At 42.7% G+C, this 27,468-nt stretch overlaps 1 protein-coding gene across 2 annotated transcripts; it reads right to left on the bottom strand.

Annotated features, from left to right (window-relative positions):
• Positions 1–1,059: 1,059 nt before the first annotated feature.
• On the bottom strand, positions 1,060–27,468 carry dnm3b (dynamin 3b). 2 transcript variants are annotated; one of them, XM_027033002.3, is made up of 21 exons: positions 27,161–27,467; positions 26,599–26,883; positions 25,040–25,113; positions 24,313–24,462; positions 22,849–23,052; positions 22,134–22,232; positions 21,767–21,927; positions 20,799–20,941; positions 20,228–20,363; positions 19,696–19,763; positions 18,756–18,894; positions 16,157–16,243; positions 15,544–15,614; positions 15,270–15,321; positions 13,495–13,608; positions 6,704–6,813; positions 6,245–6,356; positions 5,669–5,833; positions 4,977–5,215; positions 4,545–4,718; positions 1,060–2,355 (listed from the first exon to the last, which is right to left on the bottom strand). In XM_027033002.3, exons 2-21 carry the CDS (start codon positions 26,757–26,759, stop codon positions 2,313–2,315), a joined length of 2,502 nt encoding a protein of 833 aa, XP_026888803.2. In that variant the 5' UTR covers positions 26,760–26,883; positions 27,161–27,467; the 3' UTR covers positions 1,060–2,312. The 2 variants fall into 2 exon arrangements, 1 of the variants encoding a protein (XP_026888803.2); XR_014115774.1 differs by lacking the exon at positions 1,060–2,355 and having other exon boundaries at positions 4,580–4,718; positions 4,907–5,215; positions 27,161–27,468.

Genomic DNA, 27,468 nt, shown 5'->3' with positions numbered 1-27,468 from the left:
CTTTATCTGAGAGTACACCTTTACCTGACTACACATTTACCTGAGTACCTTTACCTGAGAGTACACCTTTACCTGACTGTACACCTTTACCTGAGTACCTTTATCTGAGAGTACACCTTTACCTGACTACACATTTACCTGAGTAACTTTACCTGAGAGTACACCTTTACCTGACTGTACACCTTTACCTAAGTAACTTTACCTGAGAGTACACCTTTACCATGCTGACAAAGTACACACAATGATAGCGGTCTTCATCACGTTTATTGAATTACATAAAGAATATAATCACTATTACATGTCCCTCGAAAGAAACACATTTACAAAAGGGAGGCAAATGTCTTGATTTCCTCCACTGAACAATATTATTCCTTTATATATATATATATGTATATATATATATATATATATATATATATATATATATATATATATATATATATATATATATATATATATAATATATATATATATATATATTATATATATATGTATATATATATATGTGTATATATATATATATATAGAATATATATATATATGTATATGTATATGTATATATATATATATGTGTATATATATATATATATATATATATATATATATAAAATTTATTTATATGTATCTATGCATATGTATATGTGTGTATGTGTAACACTGTTGCGCTCTGTTGCATATTATGTAGATTGTTTCTATTACTAGCTTTGGCAAAACTGATTTATTCATGCCATTAGTAGTATGAATCAGAGTTCTGAGATACAGTAAGAGACAGTAAAAACAGAAGACAGATTTCAAGTACCATTGTGTACAAACAAAATCAACTGCTTGGCTCAGCAGTACACTAACGTACAGAGACTCACAGAAACAACACGTCAACTGCCCACTTAAACTGGTACAAGTCTAATTATACTTCTAGTACACAATTTATTGGACCTTTTAATGGGTATGCATCATATGGAATGAAGGTCTAGGTAGCCATCATGGGGTAAAAGCAGATTTAGGAACAGGAATTTGAAAAATACGTGAATATATTTAAAATTGAGACAAGGTGAAGAACTGAATATATTCAAACAGCTTTGTTAAAGGGCATCAGAAGAAAAATAACATTCACTCCCTTCACAAAAATCCATTCTAACAACTCGATGACAATCCATTCTGAATTGATGAACTATCCAGTGTCTAATTAAAATGATTAGTTTTTAATCTAAACACATTTATGGCTCGTATATGCCACGTTGCACAGTTACTGTATTACACTGAAGATACTGTATTTTATGAAGCTGTAGGGATCTTATTGTAGAAGGTTTCCTGGAGCTGTGGGGCATGTGTGGGTTGTGAGCTAATGTGTACAGTGGCACAGAGTGCATGACGACGAGGCAGTAACTGTGGGCCAGGTTTCTCTCCTCAGCCTGCCTTCGGGCAGGGCTTCTACAACAACACACGCACATACACAGAATCACAACTAGGTAAGCTAAGGGTTTCACGTTTCAGCATCAGCAGTAGTCATGGTGATCTTGGAAGCAAAAAAATAAAATAAAAAGCACACTAAGTAAACACACTGGCAAAACAAACATGCCATCAAACAGGGCGTGCACACCACAAGTCAGCATACAGAACACCCCCACACACACAAACACACACACACACAAACACACACACACACCCTCATGTACACTTACACAAACACATGCGCACACAAATCGTAATTGTATTCTTTATCATTTTCAAATTTGTTCAAACATTGTCACTTAGAATCACTCATTTCACTCATTACATTACATTACAGCATTTAGCTGATGCTTTTTCTCCAACGCGACTTACATTTATAACACACTTATTCTCTCTCTCTCTCTCACACACACACACACACACACACACACACACACACACACACACACCTACCTACAAAACACACACGCTCACAAACAAAACATGCACTACAAGCAGCCTCAGTGCCTAACTGGAGGCTGGTGAGCCCAGCACGGGTGCTGAGGATTTCAGCCCAACAGGAGGCTCGGTGCTCGGAGCCTGGCTGGCAGCCGGCTCGGGCCCTGGCCCAGCGCATCCGGATCACAGGCGCAGAGACACGACACGGAACGAGCACGGCTAAAAACACGGACACTAGCACACTGCAGCAGGGAACACGCACATGAATGCACCGGGTCAAAGCAGGACCGGTAGAGCTCTGGGAAGAGCAGTGGGGAGATAAAGAGTGGGCCATGCGGGAGAGGAGGCGAGGGGAGGCGCCGGGCGTTAGGGCCGGGGAAACGATGTGGGTGCCTGGTCCGAGGGGAGCGGTCCTGCCGGGTGGCTTAAGGAGGGACCTGCCTGGTGGGAGAGGGCGGAGGTCTGCGGCTGAGGCGGACCAATGAGGAGGAAGAAGAAGCATGTCAACAGGAAGGGCATTAAAGACGGATGGCGGGGAGGGTGACGGGGGCGAGAGAAACAGGAGAGAATTAGTGAGACAGAACAGTCAGCTGAAGTACAAAAGGTTTTGTAGAAACAGGCTAGCACGTACATTAGTAAAGAAATGAGCAGCCCAGCCAAATGCAATTTCCTCATTCTGCACATTTAACAAACTTGGATTGGATTTCCTCGAACAACATCGCTGCTACCGCTATCGTAACATTTGTATCGTAACCTTTCTTCTTGAAGCTACTTTTAAAGCTTGCTGCTGTCGTCCCTGGACCGTCCTACAGATGATCAGCTGGTTAATACACAGATTTGAAATGCATATGAAGAGCAGAAGAAAGACAGACCCGGAGCAGAGGAAAGGGAAGACAGTAACACCATGGCGTAACCAGTTACACCAGTAGCACCATTCTCCAGGGTTACATTTCATCCCATAGAACCAAATGGAACCGAGTCCCATAAGAGTTCAGCTCATTCTAGTTGGTGTTTTGGTCTGCAAATTCTAGCCATATAGTGCTTATATTCACTCCCATAATGACTGCCCTCAGCACCATCAAAAGTACATAAAAGATCAATGTAGAATCTAACGTCTGATCTGTTTCATATACAACAGGCGTGAACCTTTGTAAACATGGTCATTTTACCAATATACTGTATTTGAGCATTTTAGGAAGTTATTCTGACAACTTTTGATTTCTTTCGAGATTTTTCTAGCTACAAAACATGGTTTGCTTTTTGTCACAAATAAACTGGCTTGTAGATGTTTGTTTACAGTGTAGGGAAGATGAAGTTTGTTGTTTGAATTCAACTACTTCCTATGTGTGTTAAATTATTGAGCAGCTCTATTCTATCCAGTACTTCTATCCAGTACGCGCACACACACACACACACACACATACACACACTTATTCACTCAGACTCACTGAGCACACTACTGCCTACTCAGATTTCTCTTGCAAGAACTGCTCTAGGAAAGACTGAATTCTTGAGGAGATGTGGGCGAGTAATCACAAAGGGTTGGTAGTCACAAAACAGAGAATCGGCTGCTAATTTCCTTCCTCTGCTTCAAGTGTCTTTCTTTCACCTGGATGCTTCTGAAAGGTGTTCAACATCTCAGTAGTCAACCAACCAGCACACTTAAATCTTCTGGAACTGACGCTTCTAAAAGACTGTCCAACTCTTGCAGCAGCGTATGTGATGCTGCATTGTTGTCTCGGTGACAGGCTGAAGCACACAGGCTGGAGGCTGTGCCTGACCTCTCCAGTACTGTCAGAGTGAGCTGCTCCATTATTTAATTCACCATCAAGGCCTGAGCAGTATCACTCATTATCCAGAGTGGACACTCTGTACTTAACCAAAACCTCACTAACCTCTCTTACTGGGTCCCCTGTAGCCCAATGCAAACTGTACAATGTCCACATAAATCTGTAATATACTGCAAAAACTACAATTACAGTCACATAACTGTAATGTTCTGTAAATAATAGACAGTTATGTTTCTTCAGATTCTGCTCATAATCTAACACTCAAATATTCAACACACTTGACTCATGTACCCTTGACTCATTTAAACTTATTCTCTTTACCCTTCTTATTGTATACTCTTTTCTCCTTCTCTCTCTCTGTGTTTAATGTCTTACTTTCTCTTGAATGTGTGTAATAGTCTGTGTGCTTGTCTGGTCCAACTGGTATATGAGGTGCGCACATACTAACACAAATTCCAAACAAAGTGATTCTGATTATGCTACCTATCACAGCATGTATCCAACACTTCTTATCTAATACATCATCTCAGCTCATCTTAAAACATTGCCTCTGACAAGAAATAAGATCCAATGTGGCAGCTATTTTGCTGAATTTCTCCAGCTCTTTATCATCATTTTGGAAGGCTAGTTCAAGTAATACTAATGAGACAAATGAATATGCAAATGCATATGTAAATAGTAATTAGTAGTGCCAATCAGCTTGTTGAGAATTGTTTTTATTATCTGTTAGAGATCTTAGAACTAAGATCAAATCAGCAGTAAGCATTCAGCTCATACTCCATTAAACATCTCCCAGTTAACCATCTCCCACTGTGGGCTATAAAGCCTGGTCAACACTACATACCTGAGCCTCAGGTAAGAGCTCACCTGGGAACACTAGGGGGAGCCCGGTTGGGGCGGTTGGGCACCTGGGGGCTGTCGCCGCTGCTGTTGAAGGGTCCCAGAGGCCCCGGGCGTGATGGAGGCGGAGGGGCCCCTCGACCAGCAGGCCTCTGCCCTGCAGACATCCGGCGTGGAGCAGTGGGGCTGGGCGGAGGAGACCTGGGCAGGAGGGTACGGGAGGCATGTCTAAGCCTGAAGCCTTAACCAGAACACACAGAGCACTGGAAGAGCTGCGAAGGTCAGGACTTGGATGATGCCACAGACAGTGACAGGCTGACCAAATCCAGCTCTAACAGCAATAACCACATCCATAATTAGTTTTTGTCACAGGTGTTGATTACCGGTACCTCTGGTACACCATGACATGGAGAGACTGGAGATCAAAGGTCCAAACATGAACATGATCGGCGCGTTCACCTGCGCCCGCCCCCCTGGCCAGTCTGCAGCCAGGAGCTGTCCACGGGCGGGGGCAGAGGAGTGGTGATGGTGGAGGTGGAGATGTCCCCAATGATGGCTAGCGCCTCCTTCAGGGCGTGGTGTGTACGCAGCACTTCTTCGCGGCGCTGCACCTGCTCCTGGGACTCATCCATCAGCGCGTTCTGGTCGCCGGCGGAGTATAGCTGCGCCAGCAGCTCAGCGTTGATGAAGTCCTTCACCTGAGGAAGAGCAGGCAACACAGTTTCCTCATTGCTGTACCAGGAGCCTTTTTATGATGTGGCCTAACACATAAAAAGAAACCAGCATTCATTATTTTGCACCATATTAAGTGCTGGCAATAAATACTTCAACCCCTTTACACTGGGCATGGTGAGCTAATGTTTTTCCAGCTGTAAAAAAACACCAGATTCCATTAGGTTTGAGACCCATTATATTAAAAGGTGCTATGTAAATGCTATATATTATTAGTAATAGTGGTGTCATTAAAGATAACTAGTACCAGTGGTCACAGTAGTAGCAGAAGTAACATTATAATTAGGAGTAATGGTTAGTTCATGAAGGAAAGTAATCCGGTGTGTTAGGAAAGGGCTATGCTAAGCTGTCTAGGGTGATGGCTCTGTAGGAGAGGAGTTCCCCATCTGTGCCTAACCCACTGTAGGGATGAACCTCACATTAATGATCATCAGGTGCATGATGGTCTTGGGCATCAGGTCGCGGATGCACTTGTTGACAATGGCCATGTAGGACTCCACCAGGTTACGAATGGTCTCCACCTTCCTCTCCAACTGGGGGTCCATAGAGAAATTCTCAGAGGCGCCAGAACTCTCACTCTCCACCTGAAGAAAGAGAGGAAGGGAGATTCCAAGAGAAGTGGGGGAGGGGGTTATGAGGGTGAGATAACAAAGAACAGGGCCCCACTAATGATGCATAAAATGTAGTTTATCATATAGGGTTAAAAAAAAACAACTGAAAACCATAGTACAGCCAGTCAACATTTGCTACCACACTCATAGCTTAGTGTAGAAACCTTCCACAACATCACTTTATTTCCATAATGAGCTCTCCTCTTAACAAAAAATGAAATACACTTAGTGAAATCAGATGTAGCCATGTTCTACCCCATGTTCAGTGATGTGTCGAATTTTGCGTTTTTCTGCTAGAGTTAAACTTAACATATTACACTCCTTCATCCACTGTGGGGAGAGCACAGAACTGCATCTGTCCTATGAATTTTAGCCCGTGCTGACCGAAGATTTCTCGGGGTACACGCCAGCTCTTAGCAGAGAAGCTCTCCAGCTGTCCACCTCCTCCTGGGTGTTGCACGCCAGTTCCAGGAAGCGATTGTCCTTGAAGACATTCCTGAGAGGCAGAGCAGACTGATCAGCAGGAACTGTTAGCCCAAAATGCTAACAGGATGTAAAAGCTAAAGTCATTAATCATGGCGCAAGGTTACCAACAGTTACCAAGGAAGCCTTCATTTATTTATCGATTTATTAAAATGTATTTCACTACAAAGTAAAACAGAAAACAGAATGCATAAAACGTGCCTTTAAATGTGATTTAAATGTAATCAAAGTAATATATTTTAAACGCATTTTAAAAGTAATCCTCTCACCATTGCTGACATGGTTACTGAAATGTGGTTAATCCATTTTCCAAACACCGGCGTTTTAACTCGGACGAGTGTCAGAGGGTGACGGGCCTACCGTTGCTCTGTGTTGAAAATGGCAAACATGTGCTTGCTGGACATGAAGCCCTTCTCCACATCCCTGACCTTCAGGTTGTCCAAAGGCAGCATGTACTTCTTCTCCTTCTCCTGCGGATTAAAACCAAAGCATCCAGCAAAGATGTCAGCAATGGCCTTTAAGGACAACGTGCCAATTCACCCACTAACAAGTTATGTTCGGCCTGGTACGTTTTGTCGAGTGAGGTTCCAGCCTATTGATCTGAGCCTTTCAGAAGAAAGTGACTCCTGTGGAGAGTGCAGCAGAAACTCCACATTACACCCTGCTACAGTCTCTGAGCTCAAAATCTAGTGTCCACAGCACGGAGGTGCCACTTTGTTCCTGAACAGCTCTAACCCTGCCCACTTGGGTGATTTCCCTGCTCTAACACAGCTAATAACCTCGCAATTAACCGATGAGTCAATATGAAGTGTCTGAGCAAGGGAATGAGCAAACGGTGCTGGCCCCGGGCCCTCCACGGCTCCAGAGGGGCCCCGCTGTTCCAGCCAGCACGCTCTGATGTGCATTCAGGACATTCCCACCCAGCTACATCACATCACTGGGACGAAACTCTGGACCTGCAGAGCAAGAGCTGCATGGCAGTTCCAGCCATGACAGGAGTGAACAAAGTGAATAAAAGTGATTAGCGCAGAGGCCTGGAGGTATGAAAACACAGAAAGAGGGAATCTTTAAAAGAAAGAGACATAAAGTGTTATAGGAGGAGCAGAAGGAGTACAGGGGAGTGCAGGGGAGGTATGAAAGATCAAAGTCAGAGAAGGGAAAGAATGAGAATGAGAGAGAGAAATAACACATGTGGAAGACATTAAAACACGCTGTGGTTAAGGAACACCATTGTTTCCCCTCTGAGCACATGCGTGTGTGTGCGTGTGTGTGTGTGCGCGCGCGTGTGTGTGTGTGTGGTGGTGTTGGGGGCTTGTGGTGTCTATGTGCTAAAGCATCCAGATTTTACTGTGTTAGCTTACTGTACTGTAGAGAATAGGGAGTAATATATATGGTTCACAGAAATGAGATGAGGGACTTCTAACTGCATACACCAATGACAACAACCTAGGTCAAAGTAAAGGCTGTTGTGGTGACATTGTGATATTGGACACTTTAACAATATATGGTAGGATTGTTTCAAGATTTGTAGTTTTACCCAAGTTTAAGCCAAATATTCTCCACTTTCCTCTTGATTTATTTCTTAAATGTGCCCCCTCCCCCTCCTGAGAGGGCCCCACTTCCTGCCCCAAGTTTTTCTTGGGGAGAGAGAGTGAGGGAGAAAGAGAGGGAGAGAGGGAAAAAGACAGAGTGAGAGAAGAAGAGAATGAGACGGAAAGAGAGAGTGAGGTGAGAGAGAAGGAGAGGCAGAGAGCAACAGAGTGAGGAGAGAAAGATTAAATGACAGCTTGGCATTAAAGTCTAAACATCTGGTAGTACTTAACAGCAGCAGGAGAGAGAGAGAGAGAGAGAGAGAGAGAGAGAGAGAGAGAGAGCACAGTCAGAGTGTGAGAGCCAAGGTCCGATGGGGAAAGCCGGGAGTGACTCCGCTAAGCTGACACAGGGAGAGGGATCCCAAGAGGGCAGCGGTGTCTGGGGACGGCAGAACGATAACCACCACAGAGTCCTGCAGAGCACTCTGTGTCTGGCAACTTGGTGGAACCGCTACACGTCCATGCCATACGAGGAGGTGCAGCTCCTCCCTTTTCTCTTGCTCACTCCCACTCTCCCTCTTTTTCTCTTTTCTTTTTTTTTCCCCTATCCCATGAACGCCCCGCATCCCCCGCACTCGTCCGAGCGAATGTGCCACGTCAAGGGTGGACAGTGCTGGTGCAGGACACTGACAGGACTAGGGGAAGAAAACCAACAAACCTGGGGCAGGGTAAACAAACAAACAAACAAACAAACAAACCGATGCGTCGAATGCTGAGAAACGGAAACTGCAGCTCTGCTCTCTGCCCAAAAAACGACGGACTACTCGCTGTCTCCAGCTCCCTGAAAGGAGGAGGAGGAGGAGGAGGAGGAGGAGGAGGAGGAGAGGATGAAGAAGAGGCAGCGGTGTTCCCCTGCTCCGTCTGCCCAGTGTTCAGACTACCTGTTCATGGGTATGCTAGTGTACAGTAGTCTGCACATTGGTTAGACTGGGTGAGGATGCGACGCCGCTAACCGCCAGGCGCTGACTCACAGCCCGCGTAAACGACAGGACTTGTCTGCTTTCATTCCGGCTCTTCGGTGTGTCAAAACTGTACGTCAAACTTTCACAGTTCTCTTCTGTACTACACTACCTTTCACACATCCAACACCGCTTTAGGCTTTGAGCAACCCGGTCACTCGCACATCGCTCAGAATTTGATTTGAACGTTTTGGTGGAAAACCTTTAGCACCACTAAGCAAAAGATTAAATTATGTAAAATGTAAGCTGCTAACATCCTTAACTAAAAGTTAATTTAAATTTGTGTGAATTATCTGACAATGTGCCATGACAATGCTTTTAAAGTGTAAAGTATCCAAATGAAACACAGGAGGCCCTGACTAAGAATACCCTCTGGTTCGCACTGATCAACTGTTGAAAAAAACCTTTGGAATGCTGCGGTTTTCCAAATGTCAGTGAGTGTAGACTGTTTTGCAGCCAGCTCAAACACCCTGCAATTTTATTGCCATCAAAGAACAACCAAATCCGAAGAATGGATTACTTGAAATATCTTGACTATGTAAAAACATAACATATTTTATTTTTATGTTTGAGTTACTAACATCAAAATAAAATATAGTAATTCCAGCTCAGCTATTATTATAATCAAATAATTTTACACAAATATAAAGTGGTTGCTTACATTAAAGTTCAAATTATTGATTAAAAACAATATTTAAATCATTTAAAACATGGAACCTGTTTCAAGGTTCTGCAAAATCTAAACCAAAAAGCTGAAGTGATGACAGTGATCCAGCTATGATTCTTAAATCTTTTCATAATTGCAATAAAAAGTCTCCTCAGCATCCCAGGAATGTGCTGAAACCTTAACAAACAGCCACTTCTAGACCAGTAACTCTAAGAAGAAATATTTAGTGAGTTTCACTAATCCTTAAACTGACGCTTGTACTTCTACACTCTGTGGATTGAACCACTGCTGAGTTTCTCGGTCTGTAGCTGTTTTCAGACACATCCAGGCTACATTTTATTATGACCGCTCAACAAGTATACGGCTTGTGTCTGGTCCGTATGACATGTTCATGACTGGATTTTTGTACAGCAGAGTAGGTGGAAGAGTTGAGTGCACCATTTCCCCTGCGACTGTGACCTATTATAATCACAGTTAAAAAATAAAATAAAACATTTTTATAACCATGATCAAGTCATGGTATAGCTTGGCCCCTTTCACAATCATTTAGGCACCTTGAACAAATGAAAGTTAAAGGAAAATAGTTTGGTCACCGTTTTTTTTTTTTTTTTGACTGCCAACATAAACTCTCATCAGCTAGGCAAACACAAATATTATAGAAGAGGGACTGGCTTTGGCAATTTCCTTTAGCAAAGTCTTATTATCTTATCTTGTCTGACCTTATATTGTCCTGTGTTTTAAATTAAATTAAATGTAAAACCTCCTTTGTGAAGATCAGTTAAAGGGGTCCAGTACCATTCTGTGTGAGAGGCTGAATGTTCCCATTTTAAGGAACGCTTCACCTAATGCTACCATTGCTAGTGAGGAAGCAAATATAGTGGACTCATGCTATTTACATTAACAAGCCTCCATTAGCCAGTGATGAAGTGCCCCTTTAAGATAATGATTCTGGCAGCTGCTTGGTGTTAGTTCACATGTAAATATGAATGTGGTGTAGTGCTCGTGCATGTGTGAACACGAATATGGTGAATGTGGTGTAGTGCACATTCACGTGTGAGGATGAATGTGGTGAATGTGGTGTAGCGCTAGTGCACGGGTGAATATGAATATGGTGAATCTGGTGTAGCGCTAGTGCATGTGTGAATATGAATATAGTGAATGTGGTGTAGTGCTTGTGCATGTGTGAATATGAATGTGGTGTAGTGCTCGTGCATGTGTGAACATGAATATGGTGACTGTGGTGTAGTGCACATTCACATGTGAGGATGAATGCGGTGAATGTAGTTGTAGTGCTAGTGCGCGTGTGAATATGAATGTGGTGTAGTGCTTGTGCACATGTGAATATGAATATGGTGAATGTGGTTGTAGTGCTAGTGCGCGTGTGAATATGAATGTGGTGTAGCGCTAATGCACTTGTGAATATGAACAGTGTGAATGTGGTGTAGTGCTTGTGCACATGTGAATATGAATATGGTGAATGTCACTAAGATCCTGTCCAGTGAGTGAAGTAGTGGATCTTTTCTCAGGCTTTAGATCAGTGTTGTTAAACACTAGACTGCATGAGCTGGATTTTATAGCCGTTCTCTGAGAGCATGTGGGGCTCACAGATTGGTAAAGGTGACATGTGGAAACTGTAGGGCTGTGTAGGATTTGCTCAAAGCAAGTTGATTGGCTGCCGGCATTTTACATAAGGCAAAAAAAAGGAAAAAACTATAGATTTCTGAGCCAAGAATGTGTGTTAGCTCAGAATGGCTGACAATAAATATAGAGCAGGTATGTTTTTTAGTCAGCATGTGTGCATGTCTGTATGTCAGCAGCAATATGAGAGAATCCAAATGAAGAGAGCATTATATAATTGGATTCAGAGAATATTTAACAAAGTCATCCAATAAAGCAATCTTTTATCATCATCACTGACAACAGAATGGGTCAAACTCTTTAAACCATTCACTGGTGTGTGTGTGTGTGTGTGTGTGTGTGTGTGTGTATGTGTGTGTGTGTGTGTGTGTGTGTGTGTGTGTGTGTGTGTGTGTGTGTGTGTGTGTGTGTCAGCTCCAGTGAGCTCAAGAGCTCAAGCAAATGCTTCAAGTCTAAATAAATTGGAATCAGAAAGCAAGGAGGGAGAGAGAGAGAGAGAGAGAGAAAGATAGAGAGAGAGACAGAGAGAGAGAGAGAGAGAGAGAGAGAGAGAGAGAGAGAGAGAGAGAGAAAGCAGTAAAGAGAGAAGAGACAGAGAGGAAGTGAGAAAAAGACAAGGAGAAAGCAAGACGGAGAAAAGAAAGAGATTCAAAAAGAATCAAGAGAAAAACAAAGCAATTGTTCTTAAAAAGTATTCAGTCAATGCAAGCTACAGGGAGAAGTGTCCACTATAGGGAGAAGTGTCCACTACAAGGAGAAGTGTCCACTCCAGGGAGAAGTGTCCACTATAGGGAGAAATGTCCACTACAGGGAGAGGTGTCCACTCCAGGGAGAAGTGTCCACTATAGGGAGAAGTGTCCACTCCAGGGAGAAGTGTCCACTATAGGGAGAAGTGTCCACTACAAGGAGAAGTGTCCACTATAGGGAGAAGTGTCCACTACAAGGAGAAGTGTCCACTCCAGGGAGAAGTGTCCACTATAGGGAGAAGTGTCGACTACAGGGAGAGGTGTCCACTCCAGGGAGAAGTGTCCACTATAGGGAGAAGTGTCCACTACAAGGAGAAGTGTCCACTATAGGGAGAAGTGTCCACTACAAGGAGAAGTGTCCACTCCAGGGAGAGGTGTCCACTACAAGGAGAAGTGTCCACTATAGGGAGAAGTGTCCACTACATGGAGAAGTGTCCACTCCAGGGAGAGGTGTCCACTACAGGGAGAAGTGTCCACTATAGGGAGAAGTGTCCACTACATGGAGAAGTGTCCACTCCAGGGAGAGGTGTCCACTATAGGGAGAAGTGTCCACTACATGGAGAAGTGTCCACTCCAGGGAGAGGTGTCCACTACAGGGAGAGGTGTCCACTATAGGGAGAGGTGTCCACTACAGGGAGAAGTGTCCACTGAACTCTTCAGTCAGTGCTGCATTTTGAACATCTAATGCTTTAGCTGCACTGTCATAATATAGAATTACAGGACACGGCAGAGAACATATTATTTAATTTCTGCCACAATGTATGCTGGTATAATTGTACATTAAATATTAGTGAAGTAGGTTACTCTCTCTGTGTGTGTGTGTGTGTGTGTGTGTGTGTGTGTGTGTGTGTGTGTGTGTGTGTGTGTGTGTGTGTGTGTGCATTTTTGCTACTGCTGTGTCTCAGTGGCTTGATGGTGGTGCACAATTTGTTTTTGTTTCTTTTCCCAGTGCACAATTTGGGTGATGAGGCTAATGAGACAGCAGGGGCCAGAAGACAGACTGTGTGGGGAACACCAGACTAGGTGGACTTGGAGCAGCAGTTGTGGTGTGTCTGCCTGTCTACACTTGCTGTGCAGGACATCAGGGAGGCTGTACAGCAGGCACAGACAGGCAGACAGACAGCAACCCACCAGGAAGGACAAACAGACACCTGGACCAGCCGGTCCCACACGGAGCCCTGGATTCAGCAATCAGCAAGAAGGCAGCACATACGACTCTCTCGTGGCTCCTTTCCTTTCTCTGTATATCCTCACCGTGACTCACAAGTACATAAGGCCAGCCTGAGCTGGTGGTTGTGGGAGTCCTTCCCTTGCACAAAGGCACCTAAGCCTGAGCTGCACTAGTGGTGCTGCGATAACATGCACTGCTCCAAGCAAACGCGTCAGCTCATTATAAACGTGCTCGAGTTCTGCCTCTGGAATTGGAAAAATGAAAACTGAAATGAAAAAAAAAAGAAAAAATGGGAACATGCCACAGAACCACACAGGACTTCAGCACTGGGGTCCTGCATGCATGCGACACAGCAGTGAGACCCACACGGAGACACACCTCGTCATCCTTGAACCAGGACAAACTTTCTGCCGTCAGCACGAACCAGTACTCCTTGGCTCCACCTTTCATTATGCTGATGTTGTTGATGGTCAACCAGCCCTTGCGAATAACCTGATCAAAGGTCAAAGGTCAAATGTTAGGCAAGTCTCATGGAACACATGTAGCACAGAACATAAAATTAGATATCCACCATTGGCATCTCATGGAAAACAAGCCATTTATGTGTGTATAGAGTGCTTACTGTGAAAGATCATGGTTAAATAAAAATCTTTAAGCACTGCAAGAATTCAAGTCCAGAAAGTGTAGTGTTTGTGAAAGAGTGATTGTTGCCTGGTTACTCTCAAAACAGCCATTCACATATTAGTACAGAGACATGTGAGTGATGCATTGTGGTCCCTGTACAAGCAACACAGATCATGACAAAAATAGACAGCAAACAGTGAACGTGGTCTCTAGAGAAACTTTAAAATCAACACTCAAACACCTTAAAAGTGTATCTGTTGTGCATCTGTGTATTTATACATATATGTGTGCTACTGTCAAGAGGCTCTGTCCAAAGCATTCCAGGTTACATGCAGTATGACAAGCGTAGTTTCCACCTAAAAGAAACGGATCCCTAGACTACACTGAAAGTGGTGCTTAGACATGTGTTTCAGGACACTAAACACACTTTATTTCTTACAGTTCTGCCAGAGGCAGGTGGAGATGTGGGCTGAGAAAGTAACACTCAGCTAGCTAGCTAGCTAGCTAGCTAGCTAGATAGATAGATAGATAGCTAGATAGCTAGCTAGCTAGCTAGCTAGCTAGCTAGCTAGATAGATAGATAGATAGATAGATAGATAGATAGATAGATAGAAATTGGTAGATTAACACGAAGCACAAAGCTTCTTGCTCCATCTAAAGCCAGCACACCAGAACAGGTGATTTCAGTAAAACACCACCTGGTTGGAAGCTGGTGATAATTAGCCCCGAGTCTGAGCTGAGCACTGCAGGCTTCTGAGGGAATGACTTATTAAACTGTTCAGACAGACTTACCTGAAATAATTCCAATTCCTGAAACATGCCATGGATTTTTTATCATAACATAAATTAACTAACTATACAACATCCAAAGTAAAATGTCCATTTTAATGAAATTGTATTGAATGAATAAAACTGAATCTGTGACAGTCAATTACACAGATTTCTGCACATAGAGCCATTTTAAACAGATTCCTATATGTCTTTAACACTAACCCTAAGACTTTTTATGAATCGTAGATTTTAAAAACTTTGCTAATAGGCCTGAACTATTTTTTACAAAATGGCTTAGCCCACGTGTAGAAAACCGATGTGAACAGATGGTGTCCTTACTTACCTGGATGTCCTGTCAGAGCAGAAAACAAGGTAGCACTTCTTAAATGAGGGAGGCATGCATGGGGATGCTCGCTCACAGAGAGGGGTAAGGTGAGAAAGAAGACACTGGCCATGATGACATAAAAAAGAGCTCATGAAAAGAGAAAAATGACTGCACCGAAAGCAGAAGCAGAACTTTGGACATGACAAAACTGACCAGTGCAGAACTCAGATCAGTTCAGATATATCTAACAGCACATCAACTCAAACCAGCACAACTCAAACCAGTTCAAATAAAATGAGCAGGTACTGAATAGATAAATCAGACTGGTGGAGTCAGGCTTTTCATTTGAGAAAAGCAAAGTAGCAACAAAAGAGCCTGACGATATGTGCAAAACAAACACACACACACACACAAACACACACACAATGCTCACTTGGTTTCCTGCAGAACTTGTCTTGTTTGCTTGGCTGCTCCGCTGTTGGGCACTTTCATTGACAAAGAAAGACAGAAAGAGGAAAATTGGCACAAACAGAGAAAGAAGAGAGTATATGATCAGAGATGACCGAGTGCCAGGTAAAGCAAGACTACGTCAGGCTTGCTTCAGATAAAAACGCATTAGCGCTGACCACGATCCCCTCTGCACTGTGACTCGCTGTACTAGAGCTCAGGCCAGGTCTAGGCCTCCATCATATTTACAGGATACCTACTTGGCAAAGCCAATGAAATCCTCATGGTTGGTGTTGATGTACGCCAGCTGGACATCAATCAGCAGCAGAACCTGAGGTAATATGTAAAGAAAGAAACGTCCGTGAACCACCACCCAGGACTTCTCATCATCCGTGTCCATGTTTATGTATAACTGTAGGACATGAACAAGTGATCAATTGAAAGTGTATGTGAGTATGAGGATAGATAAATGTTTGCCAGGGTATGTTTTTGTGTGTATGTGTTTGCAACATAGGTTCTCTTCATGGCTGTTGAGGGCCCTGACGTGTAATGTGTGGGGTTCTCCACAGGTTTGCTTGGGCTTTGGAACATTTACTTTTACAGCATTTAGCTGACACTTTTATTATGAATGAGTATAATTTGAGGATTAAGGGTCTTGCTCAGAGGCCCAACAGTGGTCACTTGGCAGCACTATGGCTTGAATTGGCAATCTTCTGATTACTAGTCGAATACCATAACCACTGAGCTACCACTGCCCTGCTGGAACAGGGTGAACCTCCAAATGGAGCAGTGTGCAGGTGTATGGCAGGACTGGCACTGGGATCCAGTAGGACAGGACTGGCACTGGGATCCAGTAGGACAGGTGGACATTACCTGCTCTTTCGCCCGACTCTCCCGCTCTCGAATGTGGGAGGTGACAATTCGCTCAGTCTCCTCCCTCAGCATGGGGAATGTACCCAACTAGGGAGACACAGAACACACATGAGCCCAGTATCAGACCAGACAGAGAACACACATGAGCTAAGCATCAGACCAGACAGAGAACACACATGAGTCCAGTATCCGACCAGACAGAGAACACACGAGTCCAGTATCAGACCAGACAGAGAACACACATGAGCCCAGTATCAGACCAGACAGAGAACACACATGAGCCCAGTATCAGACCAGACAGAGAACACACATGAGCCAAGCATCAGACCAGACAGAGAACACACATGAGCCCAGTATCAGACCAGACAGAGAACACACATGAGCCAAGCATCAGACCAGACAGAGAACACACATGAGCCCAGTATCAGACCAGACAGAGAACACACATGAGCCCAGTATCAGACCAGACAGAGAACACACATGAGCCAAGCATCAGACCAGACAGAGAACACACATGAGCCAAGCATCAGACCAGACAGAGAACACACATGAGCCAAGCATCAGACCAGACAGAGAACACGCCTGTTTGTTTGTCATTTCAGGCAGGAGTCGAAGCAGCCGAGAAGCTCCAGATGCTTAATGTAGCCTGGTTTGCATTCACCATGTACAGTGTCTTGCTCAAGTATTCTACTTCCATAAAAGTCATCATATCGATCTAAATTATAAATAACACTTTTTGTGCTATTATATTTATTTAAAAAGAAAACTCAAAATAAAATCAAAGTGATATTGATTATATGAAAAAAATTTAGTAACAAAAATTAATAGCTAAAAAATGCTGTACTCAAGTTCTGTGCAAAGGAAGTGCCCAATGTCCAGAGATGAAGGACAACACTCTAACAGCCAGACTACGATTGGCCTCTACCTGTGGATCATTAAAAAGATTAACTTTTTCTGGATAAAAGACCTGAAAAAAGATAAAAGAAAATATAAATAATGGAGCCATTGAAGTACCATTGGTCACAGAGTGAATATAAAGGAAAGCTGTGAAAAGGAAAACCAAAGAGAATTTTAGGGAAATCAGAGATGAAGTTCTAGAGAAGTGTTTGGATATCCCCGTGAACACTGTTGGCTCAGTAGTCCAACCAACCAACCTGAACATCCTGGAGGGAATCTGCCCAGAGGAATAGATGAAAATCCCTCCCAAACTGTGTGGCTCTGGCAGAATCCCACCCCAACAAATTCCCTCCAAAACTGTGTAACTCTGGTAGAAACCCACCAACAAACTAGTTTTTCCTGTTATTGCTGCAAAAGGTGGATATACAAATTGAAAGCATTTTTTTCTCTTTTTCTTTCTTTTTAAATATCTGCTGACAAATAAAGAATTTTCAGGGAATTTATTTTAAGGGAATATTGGATTCCAATAAAATGTTTCATTTGTAGTCCAGATTAATCTGACTTTTAAGGAAGTTAAATCAAGGTGCTTTATATTAACTTGATAGAAAGAAACATAAATTGGCTATACAGCTAAATGCTGTAAATGTAAATTGGCTATATAAAAAGTACACCTACTGTAAAACCTTTAAGTACGACAGAGGATTTCTCTATGAACACCAATCATATGTGGTTAACATATGTGGTTGCAATTGTTATGTAATTGTAAACATATTTTCTAAATACGATGACGCGCTTGCTTGCTTGCTTACTATAATACAGAGCCAGTGGAATGAAAATGGACTGCTACGACCGCATTAGAACATGACTCTGATAGTAACACTGCATTACTGGCTATTTAAATTAGTAAATGTTTCATATTAATGACATGAATAAGTGATGGGCTTAATCTAGATCACACTGGTACCTACACAGACTTCACTATTATATGACATCGGTAATAAGTACATCACTGTTCATTACTTCAGAATGACCATCCGGTTATTATGTCACTGGAAACCACACAATGACGTGCTTTCAGCCATTATAAGATTGAAAGTGATCTGTTGTTTACATTAGCTCTTCACCAGTTACTCACAATATAATTATGACGTCAGGAGCCAATGAAAGGTCCTATTGCTTCTGGCTATTTTTTTTTATTGTAAATGTCATCAGCAAAGAAGAATTGTTGACAGCAGACTGATTTGTCAACTAAACTGCTAGGATTAATGGGAAGTGCCAAACTAGATAACTCTAGTTACAGCCCACTGGGAGACTGCCACAACCTGTACAGTCCACTGGCAGACTGCCACAACCTGTATAGTCCACTGGGAGACTGCCACAAGCTGCACGCACACCACCAGATTCATAACCTGGGTCTCCTGCATTCAGACATGTGGCATCTGGAGGGGCTTGGCCCTATCCGAGGCCAACGTGTACATTCTAAAATGCTTAACAGATAGCTTTAAATACATATTTTTCTAACATTTTGTCTTACCTTAGAATTCCTAATTTGATCAAAAAAGGAATTTCAAAACGTTTTCAAAATAAGCAGAATTTTTTTAAAGAATTTTAATAGCTTTGAATAAAAACCTTTGTTGGGGTTACAAAGATAAGAAATACTGTCCCTTATAAGAGTAGTGACAGAAGCAGGAGTCATTTTTACCTTATTGGCACACTGGCGGACCGTGTTGATGAGCTCCTGAATGACCAAGTCAATGCACTTAATGCAGGGCTCCTTCAGTTTCACAATCTGCTTCTTTACAATGGCCTCGAAGGCCATGTCAGGGGTAAACAGACCTGTCCTGGAGACATGAACACAGGCACGGAGCAGTGAATCAGACCTCAAACAATCGCACGCAACAGTGAATCAGACCTCATACAATCACATGCAATAGTGAATCAGACCTCAAACAATCACAGGCAACAGTGAATCAGACCTCAAATAATCACATGCAGCTGAGAGATGCATGTGCAACCCTGGAACTGCAAGTAGTAGTTATGACAGCTATCTAGTTTCCAGTTCATTCAAGAGCCCATTGAAAGACCTGGTACACTAAATACCATAATTCAGTCTTATCAGTCAGAGCTAAGTCAATATTGCTTTGCGGGTTTGGTTTGCAGGTTTTGTATTGTGTCACTACACTCTCTATTTCACTAACATGCCCTCCTTCTTAACACAGCAGGAATAATCATCTAATGCCATGTATTGTGCAATATGGAGGAGCAATCACTTGCTGCTGTGTGTAGTGGAGTATAGAATAGTAATCAGCTGATTCCCATGTATAGTGGAGTATAGCGGAGTAACCAGCTAATTCCATGTATAGTGGAGTATACAGAGTAACTGGCTAATTCCATGTATGTGGGAGCATAGCGGAGTAACCCATATTCCGTGTATGGTGGAGTATAGCGGAGTAACCAGCTAATTCCATGTATAGTGGAGTATAGCGGAGTAACCAGCTAATTCCATGTATAGTGGAGTATACGGAGTAACTGGCTAATTCCATGTATGTGGGAGTGTAGCGGAGTAACCCATATTCCGTGTATGGTGGAGTATAGCGGAATAACCAGCTAATTCCATGTATAGTGGTGTATAGAGTTATCACCTGATGCCGTGTATGTTTTTGATGGCATAGCTGATCTCCCGGCGCATTTCTTTGTCATCACACTCCATCTATGGGTCACAGATGGACACAGACACGCAGTCATTACACTTGCCATTAAAGTGTCTGCTCACTGTATACATTTAGACACTTTCTACTATTTTACATAAGAAGTCTTTGTTGTACTAGTAAAGAACATTTCAACACTGCCAGGCATAAAACATGAACATACTATAGTGATGATACTAGTTCTCGCTGAATAATAACACGTCTCTCTGAATGAAATCACTTCTCACTTAATGATAACATGACTTACTGAATGATAACATGTCTCACTGAATGATAACACTTCTGAATAAAGTATGTGTTGATCATAAAACCTTTCACTGAATGTTAACACTTTTTACTGAAGTAAATATCCAAACCCAGCATGCTTTTTAAAATAGACATTGTCACAAAACAGCTTGATAGAAGTGTGGAATGAAACGCTTGATAAGCCCCCCCCACACACACACACACAAACACACACACTTACCTTAACCAGCTCAAAAGGGAAGCGTTCGTGGAAAATGCGGTTGATTTTGGCTCCTCCTGATAGCTCAACAGTGTCCACCTGATCACCAGATCCCTCAATCCGTTTCTCAAAGTCCACCGCAAACTGCTGCACCATCCTGAATGGCACACAGAGACACACACGCACATGCGCACACACAAATGCACACACCCACACTCCTCTTCTAAGACCTTAACAATAAAATTCCAGCCACTTGAATGAAGTTGGTGTATTAATTACTGGAAACGGTGAGGATGAAAAATGTCTTTTAATACTTTAATGCCTAGAGAAATCTGATTGTTGCATTGTGTCAGCCAGCTTGGATGTGTGTATTGTGTTTTAATGTGTGAGTAGGGGCCCACTGGATGGATGAGCGTGTTTTGTTGTTTTAGGACGTGCTAAGTAAATTTGTGCTGTTTTTCTTATATAGGTCATTGCAAATGTTTGTGTTGTGTTGTGTCAGTAGCTGGTTGGACATTTATGGTGTATCATGTCATGTCATTTTATTGTGCTGTGTTGCGTCATATTGTGTTGTGTTGTGTGTTGAACTGACTGCAGGAGGGCCTTAGTCTTGCGGGACGGGTCGTCCGGCCGGAAGTGACGGTATTCCTCCGCCTCCTTGTCCAGGGCGAGGACCTGAGACTGCAGCTTGCTCCGAAATGCAGGCAGTGTGTCCCGGATGTGATTGGTCAGTTGCTATGGACACAGAGAAGTCGTCAGGAGAGAGTGTGGAAGTTAACCAGTGTTCCAAAAAATACTGTTTGCCATGGGATGAGGGCACCACAATAACTAGAAGCTTGGGTCCATCATTATCCCGGAGATCTACATCTACAGTAGTTCTGCCACTAGTCTGACACACCTGCCTGAGCTACAACAGCATGTGGGCTGAGCTGGGCCTGTTGGATCTGGGCTGGGACTAGGCTCTATGAGACAGCCCCTCCACTGACTGAGCACTCACATCTGAGAGTCAGTGCAGAGCAGGAATGTTGAGAAACTAAAGAGGAGATTCGGTTCCTTTGCTAATTGGGACTGCAGACACAGAAACAGATACTGGATAAGCAAAACTATTCTGCTGTTGCAGAAATAAATGTTTGCTTGTAAGTTGCAATAATGGAACATTAATTTTAATTTCTAAATATGTAACTTATGGTGTGTCTATTTTTCACAACAATTAAATTGACTCTGACTACAAATGAATTCAACACATATCAATAATATCTTAGAAAATAACAGAGCGATATTAAAAATTCCTGTGCTCTGCTATAGCCTAATTCTTGACTTATATATACCGTCTTAATAGTACCATCTACAAATCTCCTTAGATGTCTCAAATTAAATCTTCAGACTAAATGTATTAGCTAATACTATTTTCTCAAATCATTCAGCAGACATGTTGTTTTACCTTATGTGTTACAATACACACAACCAAAACTGTGTGAGTTATTTCTTCTGTTCCGTGTCTTTCCTGTTCACACTCTAGAGGAAGTCCCCAGGCAGAGAATGGTCCCCTCAGGCTGTTACCTGATTGAGGGTTTTCTGCAGGTGGGGTGTGCCCATGCTGTCAGCCAGATGCCTGTAGCTGGGATGGGTCAGGAAGAACTTTCTTTCTGCGGCCAAAGCAGCTTTGATGTCCTTCTTTCCTTCAATATCCTTCTGACTGCGGTTCACCACTCCGATATAACCTGAGAGGTGGGGAGTGCAACAGGGCAAGAGAGAAAATGAAAAAGAGAGTGAGAGAGACAGAGAAAAAAAAAAGCAGACTTGAGTAAGGGGCAGAGACTTTTTGAACGTTAAATAAACCAAAAACAAAAGTGATCAAATGAGTTAGGAAAGAAAATTGGTACAAAGTTGGGTAGATAAATATCGGGAGCAGCGGTCTGTGGCTCACCCCTGCGCAGCGGGAGCAGCTTGTTCTCCAGAACATCTTGAGCATCAGTTCCCTCGTCCATCAGGTCCAGCTTCGTAATCACGCCGATCGTCCTTAGACCTACAGCAGAACTACCCCAAGGTCAGACTGGAACAGCTGCTGCGCATCAGTACAGTTTACAGTCTTGACGGGATTAATGAGTAACAATTTTCTGCCTTTATTTTGAAGCTGAATACTATAATGTTGACCAGACTGTTGGCCATATAATTGGTTACAATATTGGGATAGTAAAATAACCTCTTTTGTCACCATAACCGCTGTGGAAAAGAAAGGTCTCATCCTTCATTCCCAGACTACCATGGGTCTTCGTATCTCGTCAGTAAGTAACACACCACAGCTACAACCATTAAGAACAATGTATTTCCAAATGACGAAATGAAGTTTAAATGGAAAACATGAAGATTTTATGGAAAAAAGCACTTCTTGTTCCTTTAAAAAAAAACCTTTTGTTAGGAAAAGCTGTTTTCGTTGCCTTGGTTTATAAATGTCAAACAGAACAAGCCACTGGAGCTTGAGAGACAGTTTCAAAAAAGACCAAACGTCACACGGTGCAGAGTTAAACAAAATCTGAACTTCAATCAGATTCAGAAGCCTGCGCTTTTTACTAACCACCCAGCGGCTGACCAGACCCTGCTCACATCACTCTCGACCACCACTGACGTCCTAGCGGTCTCACCCTGAGGGTCCACGTCTTTGGCAAGCTTGAGGGCGTCGGAGTTGGCCAGGTCAGTGTTGGCCGGTGTGACGGCCAGGATGAGGCAGCTCTCCCTGGTGATAAACTGCATGATCATGTCCCGGATCTGCTGCTCGATGTCTGCAGGCTGGTCGCCCACCGGCACCTTCGTGATGCCGGGCAGGTCAATCAGGGTCAGGTTCAACACTGCACACAGAAAAGAGGATTCAGTTCGGTCTGAGTCGGTTCGATTCAGTTCAGTTAACTTCAGTTTGATTCAACTGCATTCTGAGTGCTTCTCATAAAAGGCAGCATCACAGAGGAGGTTTACCTAGCGCAGGAACCAAAATTAGTGAAGACAATTGTGACCGAACAAAACAGTGAAAAAAACATAGGAGGAGCCAACACTTGAAAAGCCTAAAAAAGTACACTTTTCTAAGTATTCAGCTGAGAATTATAACCCCAAAATGCTCAAGTCACTAATAATATTAAAATTAAGTTAGTTAAAATTATGTAACTGAGCTTGTGTCAGTTGATCTTGATAACTTTTCTTTGTACTTCCTAACTTTCCTTCATGGCCTTTAGCCTTTTTGAGTGAAATATTACCTGAAAAGGCTAATGACAAAATGCTGCACCGTTAAGTCTTATTAACATTTTGATAATTTTGATTAATGCAGGCTGCACTTTGAATTTTTGTGTAATTTTGAAACACCTCTGCTCAAAGTCATGTTCTAGCCATGTCATCAGGGCACTGGAGGAGCCCTCCATGAACTCTTTAGAGTTGAACATCTTTGCAACACAGATGGCTCAGTGGCAAAGGAGCTGGTCTGACAGCACACTGAGCATAACGTGCAGAAGGGCACAGATATTAACAGCAACTGACTGGTGTGGTTTGTTTACTAGAGTACAGCTAATATCTATTACAGTCAGTATTCATTTTTTGCACTGTTAAGCATTTAGCAGTCTCATTTCCTTAATATCATTTTCACAGGTCACAAGCATTTTAGAGGAGAAGGGAGCATTTACAAAAGAGGTCCTCAAAACTAATAACTGTTGTTCAGAAAATGAATCAGAAAGTCAGAAAAGGAGAGGAAATCTGATTCCCTGTGAGTGCATTTACATTTCAGTTCTTGTATTGTGGGTGAAGAGCTAAGAGCCTGTGTTTTTACACTGGCACACAATTCTGTGAATCTTCAGCTGTGGGCAGTTGGTTACGAAATGAGGCAGAAATCAAAAATGCGCGTCTGCCCTTATCTGCATTTTCAGATTTGATTCTTCATTACATAACTTCCAAGATGTCTCTCCTCTTATGCCTCAATTTTATATAACTCTAAATGACCAATGTTTTCACATTTCAAAGGAAGTCACTGTTGTAGAGATCCACCATAGTAAGTAAAGGAAATCTTCAGTGCATATTGCATGCAGATGCAACCTGGGTGAATGTACAAAGTTGAGGTTAGACGCTACCATGTGGAGAATACACCCTCAGGTTGATGGGGACAGGGGAGATGCCCTTGTTGGCTCCGGTAACACGGTCCGTTTCCGCCTCAATCTCCTGGCGCACCTCATCGAAATCTGTGAATTTCTTTCCTTTGCAGTGAAGAAATTCTCCCCACTCTGCAGGTGCATACAGAAAACAGACTGAATTTAAAAGCTATACTATTCACGAACACTTCTGCATGCATATATTATAACACATAAGAAATTATATAAGTTGATTTAAATGTTAAAAGGAAACTGATTGCTTTAAATAACTGGATCTACTTTAAATGAGCAATTATGCACTAAAAAGGTCACCATGCAAACTTCCTGTCTGTTGTGTCATAATGAAGCTGAGCAAGAGTCTCTCTGATTTGATTACTGAATGCCACTGTAAACCAATCACAGGCTGCGATAATTGCTGCCTGATATTGTTTAACCTATCCATATCTGCAGGACCTTGTAAATAACAGGTGCCCTGTCTAAACACTGAACAAAATTACCCTGCAAGTGAATGTAGTGAAATGAAGTGAATGTACTTCTAGTGTGAGGTGACCAATTCGCAGTGACTATACATTTATTTGATAGGGCAAAGGAAATGGATTATGACAAATGCATTTCATGGAAGCATGTACATCTGTATTTACGTATGTTTGTGTGTGTGTGTGTGTGTGTGTGTGTGTGTGCATGTGTTCATATAAGCAGGGGTGCTCACCTGTGATAGCATTGATAAGTTGCAGCACTAGAGGCCTGCGAGTGACAATCCCAGAGCCACGAGGCAGAAAATCCCTGAAAAATAATGTACCCTATAAGAATCCCTGAATAATAATGTACCCAATAAGAAACCTTGAATAATAATGTACCCAATGAGAACCTATTAATCATAATGTAACCAATGAGAATCACTGAATAATATACCCAGTGAGAATCCCTGAATAATAATGTAACCAATGAGATTACATGAATAATAATGTACCCAATGAAAATCTATGAATAATAATGTACCAAATTAGAATCCCTGAATAATAATGTACCCAATGAGAACAGAAGCCGCAGAAGGAAGCGTGAAAGTGGACTAACAAGGAAATTGGGCTGGAGTTTATGTGACCTGAACTTGAGTAGCACTAGTATTTTTTTTTAACTGACCCAGAAAATTGATCCCTCACAAAGCAATTAGCTCAGAGGAAAAAAGAACTTAGCAGTCATTAAGTGGCATGCGGGTAAAGGGTTACTGCCATAATAATGACATACCAAGAAAAGGTCAATTATAGGTGCCCATTCAATATCAAAGGATACAAAGGCAACACCACTCTCACCCAGTGTATCCAGAGTATACCGCTTATAGTTTATAAATGCTAGTGTTCTTGCAGAATACTGGTGGCAGAAAACTAGCACAGTGTAGCAGAATCTGAGCAACACACTCCCCAGCCGCTTGATTGGAAACACCTATCCTACAGGTTTCATAGATGCATTTTATCAGTGTGGCTGCATGCAGTTGTCCATCTGTTGTCATACACATATTGTGAGAGCCTCTTCACCCTGCTGAGAATGATCCGTTACCAAAAATACCCGGCCAACAGCGTCCCTGTGGTCAGAAACTGCCCACTGATGAAGACAGGAGGATGGCTGGCAATCTGTGCATGCTAACAGATGAGCTGTAGATACCAAACCTATTCCTATGAGGTTTGTCTTAAGGAAGGTATTTCTAACTCAGGGGCTGGAGTTGATTTTAAGCTGAGATTGTGTGGCTCTGTTACGTGTTGCATAATGTGATGTGTTATTTATCTGTTAAGTGCTAAATGTATTATTTATGAGATTAAACAAGAGTGAGTTTTTTTTTTTTTCAAAACATCTGCTCACTAATGGAGCTGTTCAGAGACAACGGAAATGTAACCTAAATACTGCCTATACTGTGTTAGTATAGAAGTAGGCTAATAATAATAATAATAATAATAATAATAATAATAATAATAATAATAATAATCAATTAATACGAGGATATGCAATGGAAGGCGTTCAAAAAAAAAAAAAACCACGCCACAATATTCTGCCAGTGGACATCAGAACAGACATCGTGGATGCGGGGATGCGACGACCTTCACAATATCCGCTTGCAGTACTTTCACGTAAAGTATATTTGTAGGTCGGCGAATCTGCGCATCACGCACGAGAAACCTGCGCTATTGCAAAGCATCCCGCGCGTTCCTGTCCTCGCGGGTATCGCCTTATCAAAGATATAACTGAATAACAGTATACTCGACTTTCCTAGCTTACTTTCCTACGAAGTTCTCCAACACGGAGCTTTTCCCGGCGCTCTGCCCTCCGACAACCGCGATCTGCGGCAGGTCGAGGTTGCACGCTTGGCCGATGCTACTGAATGCATCCTGCAGGCTGTTGACCAGCGGGATGAGGTCCTCCATACCCCGGTTACCCATGCTGCCGGCGCGTTAGGGGGGCGAGCGAGAGAGAAGGATGCGGCGCTGTCTTCGTCCTGGCTAGAGAGGCGGTTGATGCATACACATCTAGATGCACACTGCCCCGAGCCAGGCGTCTATTCAGCTAAGGAAAGAGACAAGAGCAATATTGCGCAGTTGCTTCACTCTCCGCGACATTGTTATTTTCAAGGGCATCGGGGAACATGAGGTGCCTTTTATTACCTAATTCTAGTGCCGGCTACTGCTTATAACTATAAAGATGTCAGAGGAAAAAGGTACTGTGGCATATAACGTGGTTCTGTGCTACGTTCAAATTCATTTGCAAGGGATGCTCGATGGTAAATCGCGCGACAATGAACACTGCCTTGTTAATGACATAATCCACAAAAGGAAAGATTTACCGCTATTCCGGTCCAGATAACCCTTCTTCCAGCAGTTCTGCGGCGCGTCTTCACGAACCTTTAATTCCCAAGGACTAATCCCGTTACTGAGGCTGGATATGAGGTCGAATAACATACAAGTATAGGGTTCACGTCTCTTGGAAAGGCCTGTTGCTTTATATGTGTCTTAATGGATCCGAATGGGCACATCTGTGCGTCAGAAGGCCATTTCATCCTAAACCCATATTCACCAATGACAGATTAATCGCTCTTTAACGCAGCCGCAATAATTACGACTCGTGTTGTGGTGGACGGATGCAAAATGTGAC

This window comes from Electrophorus electricus, chromosome 13, assembly GCF_041902795.1.
Source record: "Electrophorus electricus isolate QZ-2024a chromosome 13, ASM4190279v1, whole genome shotgun sequence".
In the NCBI taxonomy this organism is placed as follows: Eukaryota; Metazoa; Chordata; class Actinopteri; order Gymnotiformes; family Gymnotidae; genus Electrophorus; species Electrophorus electricus.
This window is presented reverse-complemented; position numbering and strand designations above follow the sequence as displayed.

Bases quoted from the DNA above. Each gene is read 5' to 3' on its own strand.
- dnm3b (XM_027033002.3), bottom strand. From the start codon at position 26,759: ATGGGTAACCGGGGTATGGAGGACCTCATCCCGCTGGTCAACAGCCTG. The intron at 16,244-18,755 runs GTAAAAATGACT...GTGTCTCCCTAG, and splicing joins TCCGCCAGTGTGCCAATAAG to TTGGGTACATTCCCCATGCT. The intron at 5,216-5,668 runs GTGAGGTTCATC...GCTCTTCCTCAG, and splicing joins TGCACCTGATGATCATTAAT to GTGAAGGACTTCATCAACGC.